Below are 12,941 nucleotides of genomic sequence, written 5' to 3' on the forward strand. Positions count from 1 at the left end.
CTCCATTTCCAGAAATCCTACCACACCAAAGTTTAAGAATGTAGAGATCTTAAGAGACACCTCCAAAGCATACCATTTAGACAATCAGACCACACCATTCAGCTATACAATACTGACAATAAGAACAATAATGATAGTAGCCACATCATCACTAATAGTGTTCCAAGTACTATTTAAGAGCTATACATTCATTGGTTCACTTAAGCTTCATTATCCCAGGGTGGATACTATTACCTCCCCTGTTTTCTGGATAAAGTTTCTAGATTTAGGTCTTTAGTTGTGCTAAATAACTTGCTAACCAGCAAATAAATACATATGAAAGTTATTCTCCTTGAATAGACATGAAATAATGAAAGAGCTTTAGGGAACCCTTCCACAGATATAAAAAGTGTGGACCTGCGGTTCCCAAACTGTGCACCATGGCACCCTGGGGTGCTGCAGCAAAGGCAGTAAATTCACAGGGGTGTCACAGTTTTTTAGGGTAACACAGCAATATTTGTTTGTTGCCACTTTGCAAAGCACTGGTGCAAGGCTGATTTGATGACGGATTGCTTTATATCCCTTATATTCATAAGGGATATCCGTCATATATTCATAAAACTTGTTTTTTGTGGCTACTGTGATCAAAAGCAAGTTTAATTGCTATGCAAAAATAAATGTAAAAAAAGTGAATGTAAAACAAGAAATAAGAATAGCATCACCAATCTAATTCCAAATTTTATGAAGCTGTGATATGCCTCATAAGTACACACCCATCATTACTAATTATGGCTAAGAAAAAAATAGGCCAGGCTTGGTGGTTCATGTCCTAAACCTAGGACTTTGGGACGCCGAAGCAGGGGGATTACCTTAGGTCAGGAGTTCAAGACCAGCCTGGCCAAGATGGTGAAATCTCATCTCTACTAAAAAATACAAAAAATTAGCCAGGCATGGTGGCAGGCACCTGTAATTACAGCTACTGGGGAGGCTGAGGCAAGAGAATCACTTGAACCCAGGACTTGGAGGTTGCAATGAGCCAAAATCGTGCCATTGCACTCTAGCCTGGGCAACAGAGCAAAAACTCCGTCTCAAAAAAGAAAAGAAAAAAAGGTATTATTTTTCTATCAATTTATATATATATTTTCTTCAAATGGCTATCAAGTTGTAAGAGCATAAATACTTAAGTTGTCTGAACCTAACTTTTTTTTTTTTTTTTTTTTTTGAGATGGAGTCTTCCTCTGTCGCCCAGGCTGGAGTGCAGCGGCCGGATCTCAGCTCACTGCAAGCTCCGCCTTTCGGGTTCACGCCATTCTCCTGCCTCAGCCTCCCGAGTAGCTGGGACTACAGGCGCCCGCCACCTCGCCCGGCTAGTTTTTTGTATTTTTTAGTAGAGACAGGGTTTCACCAGGTTAGACAGGATGGTCTCGATCTCCTGACCTTGTGATCCGCCCTTCTTGGCCTCCCAAAGTGCTGGGATTACAGGCTTGAGCCACCACGCCCAGCCTGTTTGTTGCCACTTTGCAAAGCACTGGTGCAAGGCTGATTTGATGATGGATTGCTTTATATCCCTTATAGCCACATCATATATTCGTAAAACTTGTTTTTTGTGGCTACTGTGATCAAAAGCAAGTTTAATTGCTATGCAAAAATAAATGTAAAAAAAGTGAATGTAAAACAAGAAATAAGAATAACATCACCAATCTAATTCCAAATTTTATGAAGCTGTGATATGCCTCATAAGTACACACCCATCATTACTAATTATGGCTAAGAAAAAAATAGGCCAGGCTTGGTGGTTCATGTCCTAATCCTAGGACTTTGGGATGCCAAAGCAGGTGGATTACCTTAGGTCAGGAGTTCAAGACCAGCCTGGCCAAGATGGTGAAATCTCATCTCTACTAAAAAATACAAAAAATTAGCCGGGCATGGTGGCAGGCACCTGTAATTATAGCTACTCGGGAGGCTGAGGCAAGAGAATCACTTGAACCCAGGACGTGGAGGTTGCAATGAGCCAAAATCGTGCCATTGCACTCTAGCCTGGGCAACAGAGCAAAAACTCGTCTCAAAAAAGAAAAGAAAAAAAGGTATTATTTTTCTATCAATTTATATATATATTTTCTTCAAATGGCTATCAAGTTGTAAGAGCATAAATACTTAAGTTGTCTGAACCTAACTTTTTTTTTTTTTTTTTTGAGATGAAGTCTCCCTTTGTTGCCTAGGCTAGAGTATAGAGTGCAGTATCACGATCTCTGCTCACTGCAACCTCCACCTCCCAGATTCAAGTGATTCTTCTGCCTCAGCCTCCCAAGTAGCTGGGACAACAGGTGCCTGCCATCATGCCTGGCTAATTTTGGTATTTTTAGTAGAGACAGGGTTTCACCATATTGGCCAGACTGGTCTCAAACTCCTGACCTCAAGTGATCTGCCAGCCTCAGACTCCCAAAGTGCTAGGATTACAGGTGTGAGCCATCACATCCAGCCTAAATCTAACTTCTTAATAAACAGGGCTGTTATTAATTCTTTTGGTCTGAGAGCACCATAAAAAGTTACTGAGAGATGCCACGATCCAAGAAAGTTGGGAACCTCTTGTTAGGTAAGAAGGGGCCCCTTCTGGTTAGATTTCTGTAAATCACTTAACTCTGTTGCTGGCATGTAGAAATGAGAAAATGCAAATCTCACAGAAAAACAGATCAATAAAACCAAAGTTGTAAGTTTATTAACCTTTGAGAAAGCACCTTTCACACCATAGAGAACAGTAACAAAACAGGACCAGAAGAATCCCATATTAAGGCTGGGTACAGTGGTTCATGCCTATAATCCCAGCATTTTGGGAGGCCAAGGCAGGAGGACCGCTGGATGTGAGGAATTTGAGACCAGCCTGGGCAACACAGTGAGACCTCATCTCTCAAAAAACAGAAAAACAAAAAACAAAAAAACCAATATTTAAAATAGCCGGGCATGGTGGCTTGAGCTGGTAGTCCCAGCTACTTAGGAGGCTGAGACAGGAGGATTGCTTGAGCCCAGGAGTTCAAGGCTACAGTGAGCTATGATTGTGCCACTGTACTCTAGCCTGGGTGACAGAGTGAGACCCTGTCTCTAATAAAATAAAATAAAAATAAATGATTGGGATGTAGATGATCAATAAATATGTATTGAGAGAAGAAAGTAATGAATGAAGATACTTACATGAATCAGCTGCACAAGAACAGGCTCCAGATTGCAAAACATTGACCTGGACTCAACATAAAAACTCAGCTGTTGTTCAAAATCACGGCCAAAGGAAACCTAGAATCAAGGAGAAAGATGCTGAAGGGGACAGTGGTATTTTTAGAGGGAACACAAGCACATGGTATGACTGAAATATTATTGCCACCTCATCTTTATGACATGGGCACTGGACTAGAGCATAAGAAGTCAGAGGGTATAAAGCAGAAGCTCAGAGTGTAAATAGAATTTCCCAGGCTCCGAAGGAAACCACTGGAAAGGGAATAATTGTTTGTCAGCTGTGGCCTTTTCACAGAACATAAATGTGGTTATTGGGGGCCATTTGTCAGAAGGTTTGCCATCGTAACGGTCACACCTTTCTGCTTCCTGATGGGGAGCCAACCTCGGCAGCTCACTGGTGGCTACAGAAGCCATAGATGGAAGTTTCTCCACCATTAAACCATCACCTCATCTCCTATTTCTTCAAATTTATGAACAGCTGGTTAGTAAGAAAAACTTTACTGTACATCAATCATTTTTGTCCAGATGAGGTTTAATATCGTCATTTCCATTACAGCTATCATGTTTCATATCTGATTTCCTTATATTCTTTTCCATAATAACTCGGCAACTTTCAGACAATGCCGTAAAAAGATAAATACCACATGATGAGTACAAAAAGCAAGGACAACGGAGAGTGACCTGGGAAAATCCATAGGTCGGTTTTCTAACACAGGAATTGAAAGGCTAATCCTGAATTTTCATCAAAATTGATATTTCACCCACAGAGTCAGGTGGACTAATCAAGCCGCATTATTGAACAAGTCAGAATTTCAAGGTTATTTTCAAAGTGATCTCGTCATTTTCGTCTCTGTCAGCTTTGGTCCTGACTTTTCTACTAAAATAGAAGATATTGGCAGCAGTTGGTGTTTTGGCACCCAGAATGAAGGCGAAGACTGTTCAGGCTGGGATAGTATAATGGTGGGATGTTCCCAAAGGAGGCTGCAGGAATCCCTCCCCCTCTGCTTGCCCTTCTGCAGTGTCTCTGTGGACTACCCGCATCAAAAGGCAGAGGCTCTTCCGCTCCAGACTGGCCCTGTGACTTGCTTTGACCCACAGATTGCAGTAGAATGTGACCGGGGTTTACCGTGTGATTTTTTTTTTTTTCTTTCCGAGACGGAATTTTGTTCTTGTTGCCCAGGCTGGAGTGTGCAGTGGCATGGTCTTGGCTCGCCGCAACCTCTGCCTCCCGGGTTCAAGCGATTCTCCTGCCTCAGTCTCCCGAGTAGCTGGGATTACAGGCATGCACCACCACACCCGGCTAATTTTGTATTTTTAGCAGAGACAGGGTTTCACCATGGTGGTCAGGCTGGTCTTGACCTCCTGACCACAGGTGATCCACCTGCCTCAGTCTCCCAAAGTGCTGGGATTACAGGAATGAGCCACCGCGCCCGGCCTCACTGTGTGATTTCTAAGACTTGGCCTTAAAATGCCTTGCTGCTTCTGTCTGTGCCTTCATAGAAGGCAACACCAAGCAAGAAAGCTCAATTGAAACCACTGACTGAGAACAGTGGAGAGAAAGAGAGGACATGGAAGAAAACCAAGATGGCCGCAGCCCATATCCAGCACCAAAGCCCTGGAGAAGGGAACACGGCCACTGTGGCTCCTCCAGCCGAATCGTGCCACACCAGTGCCACACCACACTGCCTGCAGCAGCCTGGTTACCGAGCTGATCCACGGTTTAAGAAAAAAAAAAAAAAACTCATGCTGGGTGCAGTGGCTCAGGCCTATAATCCCAGCACTTTAGGAGGCCGAGGCTGGAGGATTGTTTGAAGCCAGGAGTTGGAAATCAGCCTGGGCAACATACCAAGACCCTCGTCTCAAACCCACCCCCCGCCACAAAAAAAAAAGAAAAAAAAAGCCCTGTTATTTAAAACCACCAAGTTTTGGGATGAGCTGTTACTCAGCAGTAGATAAGTAAAACAGATGGGGAGTGGCTATCTGGCGTTTTGCCTGCCCAGCATAGTTTCCATCGCCATCGGATGATTTGCATCAGCTGCTTCAGGGCACACCTTCTTTCCACTGTCGGCCCTCCTGACTCAGGTCACCCAGGTGTGCTTGGGGCCACGACCCGTGTTAATCCAAAGAGACTCAATCCCAGGACTTCGTTGGAGCCCCGCCTGCCGGGCTGCAGAGCTCGGGGACTGGAAACCTGGAACTGTGGTGGAGCAAGCCCAGCTGAGCCGGGGGCCAATGGGGCAGAGTCTGGGGCTAAAGACGGACAGGGAAGGCAGGTCCTGATGACATCCGGGAGATCCTGAGCCCGGCTGCTGCTTTGGAGAGTTCCAGCCTCCTGGACTTTTTGTCCCATGAGCCAAGAAATCCCTCCTCCCATCACCCACCACGCCCCCCCACCTTTTTCCTCTTAAGCCAGTTTGTCTTGGCTCTCTTTGCCCCCAGGGGAGTCCTGGCTAATGTAAGATGTTTTCTAATTTCATCTTATCTCACTAAGAATGAAAAGCACCAGAGAACATAATGTTAACTGCTTTCGCCAGAATAAGGATAAACAATTACATCACACTTCCAAGTGCACTAAAACTTCTTCCCTAAGACTTACCATTTTTATAAATCCATTAATCAAATGTGACAGCATTCTTTTTTCATCCTCAAGAGTGAGTGCACTAAAATCAATAATTGTACATAATTAACACGGAGGTAACAGATGAAAGTTTCTAAAGAAAAAAATACACAAGGGGTAAGTAATTTAACGGGTAAGAACATTTTGCATTTTCTAGATATAAAAAACTCCGTTTATTTTTCCTTGGATAAAAATACACAATCACAATTAACATAATTTAAATATGTTTCTCATCTCCCTCAAAGATGCTGTTCTCAAGATATATTTATTAACAAGAAAAGAAAAGGTAACTTTCACTTCTTTGGAACTTGGGCAGCAAGGTCTAATGTCAAATTCTGTACTTCACGGAAATTTCACTGAACGTTTTATTTAAAAAATAAATGGAATTTATGTTGAATTTCCACCAGCAGGGTGTGCTGGTTCACACCTGTAATCCCAGCACTTAGGAAGGCAGAGGTAGCAGGTTCGTTTGAGCCTAGGAGTTGGAGAGTTGGAGACTAGCCTGGGCAACATGACAAGACCCCATTCTCCCCAAAAAGGAAACAGAAATATTTCCAATGTACAGCAAAGTTGAAAGAATTTTCCAGTAAATACACATACCCCCCACCATCGAAATCCTGCCATCACCGTTTTGTTTTACACATAATTATCCACTCCCCTCTCCATCCATCAATCCGTCTTATTTTTTTGATACATTGTAAAGTAAATCTCAGGTCTCAGTTGCTTCTATTTAATAGAAAATTTCACACGAATATAAGGAAGAAAATGTCAAATCATTATAGTTTTGATTATACTTGTGAAGGCCTACCAATAGTTCCCCAAATTTATTTTTTAAAAATTTTAAGAGCCCAGAGAAAACAGGAGTCAAGGTTTTTGCTTGTCGGTTTGTTCTTGGAGAAAACATTTTGGCAAAGATTGCCCATTGTCCTTCAATACAAATGTCCACTTTGTTCTTTTTTTGTTTTTGTTTTGAGATGGAGTTTCGCTCTTGTGGCCCAGGCTAGAGTGCAATGTCGTGATCTTGGATCATGGCAACCTGTGCCTCCCAGGTTCAAGTGATTCTCCTGCCTCAGCCTCCCAAGTAGCTGGGATTACAGGCATGTGCCACTAAGCCTGGCTAATTTTTTGTATTGTTATTATTATTATTTTTTAGTAGAGATGGGGTTTCACCATGTTGGCCAGGCTGATCTCAAACTCCTGACCTCAGGTGATCCACTCATCTTGGTCTCTTAAAGTGCTGGGATTACAGGTATAAGACACCACACCCAGCCCCACTTTGTTCTTAGAACAACATTCCCTAGCCTCCTTCCCAGTTAGGGGTGGCTATGGGACACTTCTGAACAATGCGATGTGAACACAAGTGACGTGTGAGCCTTCCCAGCTTTGTCCCCAAAAGAAAGCTGCTGTTCCCCATTGCCCACAGGCCAGAATGTGGACATGGTTTAGGTACGTCAGCTTCCAGGAAGAAGACAAGGACAACACCCCAGATAGATTGGGAGAACAGTAAGACAGAAATAACCTGAGTCCCCGGATGATGTTTGAAAGAAGAGCTGCCCTACCCCTACCTTCTGGTCTGTCTACTATGCACAATTTTAACAAGACAGAAATCAACCTTCTATTTTACTTAAGCCAAAACCCGATATCTCACGAATCTAAGTGCCTTTCTGGATGCCTTTTGTGTCTTTATTTCTATTTTTGTCCAACTAAAGTCTACCGGCTCCATTTTTATGAAATGCCTCGACACTTTGATTTTCATAACTACCCATGAATTTGAAAGCACAAAAAATCATAGACGATTCTAAAACGCAGAGAAAACAAAGAAGAAATACAATTCGTCTTGTTGATGGTTAAGTTCCAAAACAATTTTCTCCATTCTTGTAACATTTTCCAGTAAATCAAGCTGCTGTGTTTAAAAATTCTTTGGGGACTAAAATTTCAGCCACAAACAAGCAGGAATTGCCCTAAGCACAGTCAAATGAAAATATATTTTAAAAATAAACAAACAAAAACCAGAAAGCAAAGCAGTGACTATTCAGCCTTTGACTGAAAGGTAACGCCTGTGGATAGGCCTCAGCCTCAAGTATACCGAGGAAATAAAGTCCTTCATGTAAGAAATGTAAGCAGTTTCATTTGAATTTCAAATAATTGGCTAATAAAGAGATGAAATAAAAAGGCTATGTTACTGGATGAGTGAGCTCATTATTATACTATCTGCTGCTCTCAGAAATCTCCAAGAGACACGGAGTTTGAGTTCACTTGAATGAAACCAGCTTTTTACCCGCAACATAAATTCCTTTCTAACAACATCTGCCACGTCGCTTTCTCAAGAAGGTTACCCTCAGCCTCCTTCCTCTCCTGGACTGGAATGTCTTCGTTAGCAAGAATTTTAATACCCCCAATAAAGCAATATTATTCACAGTGGCAGCTTAAAGAATCATTCCCTAATGTTCTATTAGGTGACATTAAGACCCAATTCATGTTATATTTCAGCTGTAAGCATGGCTTACTTCACGGAGTCATGCATGGTCTTGCAAACGTGCAAAAGGGCATTCAAAATGACCGGGTCCTTGGTGGGCTCTTGTTGATGCCTAGGAGACATTTAAAGGTAAAAGTCAAAGTTTTGTCCACTGACAGCACTGTAAGAGTGGATTCAGTTTTCATCCACTGTACACATTTGAAAAGCAGCAAATTATCCAGCTGGCATTTCACCCAGCCCAGTTTACCAGTAATGAGCCGTATTCTGGTTGTCTCAGAATTCTTTTTTTAATTTTTGAGATGGAGTCTCACTCTGTCACCCAGGCTGGAGTGCAGTGGTGTGACCTCAGCTCACTGCGGCCTCTGCCTCCTGGGTTCAAGTGATCCTCCTGCCTCAGCCTCCCAAGTAGCTGGGACTACAGGCGTGTGCCACCACACCTGGCTAATTTTTGTATTTTTGGTAGACACAGGGTTTCACCATGTTGGCCAGGCTGCTCTTGAACTCCTGGTCTCAAGTGATCGGCCTACCTCAGTCTCCCAAAGTGTTAGGATTACAGGCATGAGCCACCACATCTGGCCCAGAATTCTTTAAATAACAAGTTTGCTCTTCTACACACATGATAACTTCTCCTAACTGCAAAATCACAGAAAAATTCTTCCCTTTCCTAAACCGGGTGGGCTAAGAGCAAACCTGTTTTTTGTTTGTTTGTTTGTTTTTACTATGTTTCTCATACCTTCTGAAGCTCCCCACAACCTGTCTGTCACTGTGCTTTTAACGGGCAAATTTTGCCAGGCAAAATTATTCATTTGGTTTTTCAAAAATATAAAAGGGCAAACTTATAACAAATATTTAGGTAAGTAAATTAGGTATATTTATTCCAAGCAAATTAATTAGGAATTAATATCAATCCTTATATTAATTATAAGGAATTAATCTTTTAGAAAGATGACAAGAAAAGCTTAAAACATATGAGCAATATCAAACTCAATTTTCCAAACTGAACCATATCTATAGATACTTAATATTTAAAGTAACTGTAGCCTTTTTAAACTTAACCTTGTCCTAAAAAATAATATATTGTACATGAAATCACATTAAACTATACACTGCCTAATACATTTAAAATAAATATGTAACTTTAAAAATAAAAACAGGCCAGGTGCGCTGGCTCATGCCTATAATCCTAGCACTTTGGGAGGCCGAGGTGGGCAGATCACCTGAGGTCAGGAGTTCGAGACCAGCCTGGCCACCATGGCGAAACCCTGTCTCTACTAAAAATACAAAAAAATTAGCCAGGCATGGAGGTGGGTGCCTGTAATCCCAGCTACTTGGGAGGCTGAGGCAGGAGAATTGCTTAAACCCAGGAGGTGAAGGTTGCAGTCAGCCAAGATCGTGCCACTGCACTCCAGCCTGGGTGACAGAGTAGGGCCCTGCCTCAAAATAAATTTTAAAAATAATGAAATAAAAATAAAACCCTAGCTAGGCGAGGTGGCTCACACCTATAATCCCAGCACTTTGGGAGGCTAAGGTGGGTGGATGGCTTGAGCCCAGGAGATGAAAACCAGCTTGGGCAACATACAGAGACCCTGTCTCTACAAACAATACAAAAATCAGCTGGGTTGTAGTGGCACACACCTGTAGCCCCAGCTACCTGGAAGGCTGAGGCAGGAGGATCACCTGAGCGTTAGAAGCTCGAGGCTGCAGTGAACTATAATTGTGCCACTGCACTCCAGCCTGGATGACAGAGTGAGACCTTGTCTCAAAACATAAACAAAAACAAAAACACCTTTTTTCCATGCACCACCTTAAAATTATTTCATGTACCATTAGCAGTCGGGCAGTTTTGGGAAACACAGATTTAATCAAAAAAATGAACAGAACTAGATTTGATTTTTTTTCTTTTTCGTTGAAGAGCTAAATTTGAAAACTGATCACAAATTAGTCAGCTACATAACTAAACACTGAAGATGAAAACCTTTCTAGCACCGGTGCCTTCCTCATAAGTATGTACGCCCTGATTTGTATCCTTAAAAATGTGACTCTTGAGGGAATTTATCAAAAGACTCCTCCTTCTAAAAACATATCAAAGTAAAATGGAGCTGCTGGCAGGGCTCATGATAACACTTGCTAGTCTGTCTTCTTAAACACGAATTACAAACTTTTATCATGACTGCTGCCTTTAATGTGGCTTTCCTTCCAGTGTGGTTTTCTGTATGAAATACGTACACATCACTTGGCCTCAAAGTGCAAGAACTGATTTTTTAGCAACAGGTTTCACAAGGGCACTGGGAATCAAGGCTTCCGCTGCACGCCGTGGCACTCACTTGATGAAGGCGTCCATGATGCATTTGCAAACCTCCACCCGCACACTCTCTTTTTGGAACATGTCCAGAAACGGCAGAAATTTTTCCTATAAATAAAGCAAGCACTCTATATGCAAATGACACAAGTTACTGGAAGGAAGGAATCTGTGGGTCTCTTCTTCTGTGGAGGTCAAAAAAGCAGAACAGAGGTTCATCTCTCTGAGTCAGGTCAGATGAGGACTCCTCTGAAATCAGGGAGAGGACCTGACTGGGCTTGTAAAAAGCTGTTACTGAGCCAGGCACAGTGGCTTATGTCTGTAATCCCAGCACTTTGGGAGGCCGAGGTGGGTGGATCACTTGAGGCCAGGAGTTCAAGACCAGCCTGGCCAACATGGCGAAACCCTGTCTCTACTAAAAATACAAAAATTAGCCAGGTGTACCGGTGCATGTCTGTAGTCCCAGCTACTTGGAAGGCTGAGGCAGGAGAATTGCTTAAACTCAGGAAGGCGGAGGTTGCAGTGAGCCGAGATCGCTCTGCTGCACTCCAGCCTGGGCGACAGAGCAAGACTCTGTCTCAAAAATAAATAAACAAGCAAACAAACAAACAAACAAAATAAAAAGCTGTTACTGTTAAAACAACTTATATGCATTCCAGGGATTGGTGCTGGGACCAGTTAACATTTTGGCGAGCCATCCCGGCAACCTTTGATGACCGTAAGCTTCTCCGGGCAAGGCAGACTTCAGCCTTTTTATGATTATATTGATGAGCAATGGAAGAAGAGTCAGAGTACAGCTGTTCAGAGATGGCCTCGAAATTGGACTGCCTGGCTCTGAATCCTAACCTCGGTGACTGTGTAACTGTAAACAAGTTGCTCTACTTCTTCCTGCATCAGTTTTCTCATTTGTAAAGTGGGAATATGGTAGTTGCTCCCTTATCTGCGGTTTTGCTTTCCAGAGTTTCAGTTACTCTCGGTTAACGGCCATCCGAAAATATTAAATAGAAAATTCTAGAAATAATTCATTCATTTTTATTTTTATAGTATTTTATTTGTTTGAGACAGAGTCTCGCTCTGTTGCCTAGGCTCGAGTGCACTGGTGCAATCTCGGTTCACTGCAACCTCAGCCTCCCCAGTAGCTGGGACTACAGGCATGCACCACCACACCTGGCTAATTTTTTGTATTTTTAGTAGAGACAGGGTTTCACCATGTTGGCCAGGCTGGTCTGGAACTCCTGATCTCAGGTGATCTGCCTGCCTCAGCCTCTGAAAGCGCTGAGCCACCACGCCCAGCCTCATTCATTTGAAATTGAGCATTGCTCAGAGTAGTGTAATGAAATCTCACGCTGTACTGTTCTGTCCCCCCAGGCTGTGAGTCATTCCTTTGTCTAGTGTCTCCACATTGTAGACGCTACCCGCTTATTAGTCACTTAGTAGCTGACTTGGGTCATTGGATTGACTGTCATGGTATCACAGCATTTTTGTGTTCAAAGAACACTTATTTTACTTAATAATGCTCCCAAAGTGCAAGAGTAGCGATGCTGGCATATCGTTATAATTGTTCTATTTTAGCTATTGTTGTCAATCTCTCAGTGTGCCTAATTTATAAACGAAACTTTATCGTAGGTATGTATTTATAGGATAAAACATAGTATACACAGGATTCAGCACTATCTGCGATTTCGGGCAACTCCTGGGCGGTCTTGGAACGTATTCCCCCTGGATAAGAAAGCAGCACTGTAGTGATAACTCCTACTTCCCTGCGGTGGTATGAAACTGATGTGAGGCAATACTTGTAAAGTTCCAGAACAGTGCTGGGAGGGTGGTATATGTCCAATAAATATTAGCTGCTATGATTAAAATAAAAACTCTTACAATCCTGTGAGCATACATAAATGGAACCCGGAAGAGGGAAGTGAAGGGAGAGACACAGAATGTTACTATACAGAGAATAACCTAGATTCCTACTTGCCCAGGGCACTGAGCAAACTTGAACAGACATCGCAGGATATTTTAAATTTTTGAGGGAAACATGGTAAATCTCAACTGTCAGACACTGAAACAACTACTAGCTCAATGTGTTTCATAGTTTTAACATTAGGCTATGTGATTAAAAAGCAAGTGCTCTGTGAAAATCACTGTGGAAGAGCAAAGAGAAGGCTGGCCAGAGTGTTTCGAAGGTTTGAGAAGTTGTGTAATGCTCAATAGAGCACATATCCCATAAGTAAGGAATGAAACAGAAATAATATTTTTCTTTCAGTTTTTGTGCATTATTTTTTCAAATACTGCTTAAGCTGTTAGGACATAAATACTTAAGTTGATCAGACCTAACTAACTACAAGGAA

General features: G+C 42.4%; 1 protein-coding gene across 1 annotated transcript in view; it reads right to left on the minus strand.

Annotated features, from left to right (window-relative positions):
* Positions 1-12,941, minus strand: part of LOC105536656 (chromosome unknown open reading frame, human C16orf62) — a 158,112-nt gene that overhangs the window by 65,366 nt on the left and 79,805 nt on the right. Inside the window, exons 19-22 of the mRNA XM_011976076.1 lie at positions 10,622-10,707; positions 8,329-8,409; positions 5,801-5,864; positions 3,166-3,264 (exon numbers count right to left, since the gene is read on the minus strand). Coding sequence (XP_011831466.1) covers positions 3,166-3,264; positions 5,801-5,864; positions 8,329-8,409; positions 10,622-10,707 — 330 coding nt within the window. The remainder of the gene's footprint in view (positions 1-3,165; positions 3,265-5,800; positions 5,865-8,328; positions 8,410-10,621; positions 10,708-12,941) is intronic.

The sequence above is a fragment of the Mandrillus leucophaeus genome, unplaced genomic scaffold (genome assembly GCF_000951045.1).
Source record: "Mandrillus leucophaeus isolate KB7577 unplaced genomic scaffold, Mleu.le_1.0 Scaffold162, whole genome shotgun sequence".
Lineage (NCBI taxonomy): Eukaryota > Metazoa > Chordata > Mammalia > Primates > Cercopithecidae > Mandrillus > Mandrillus leucophaeus.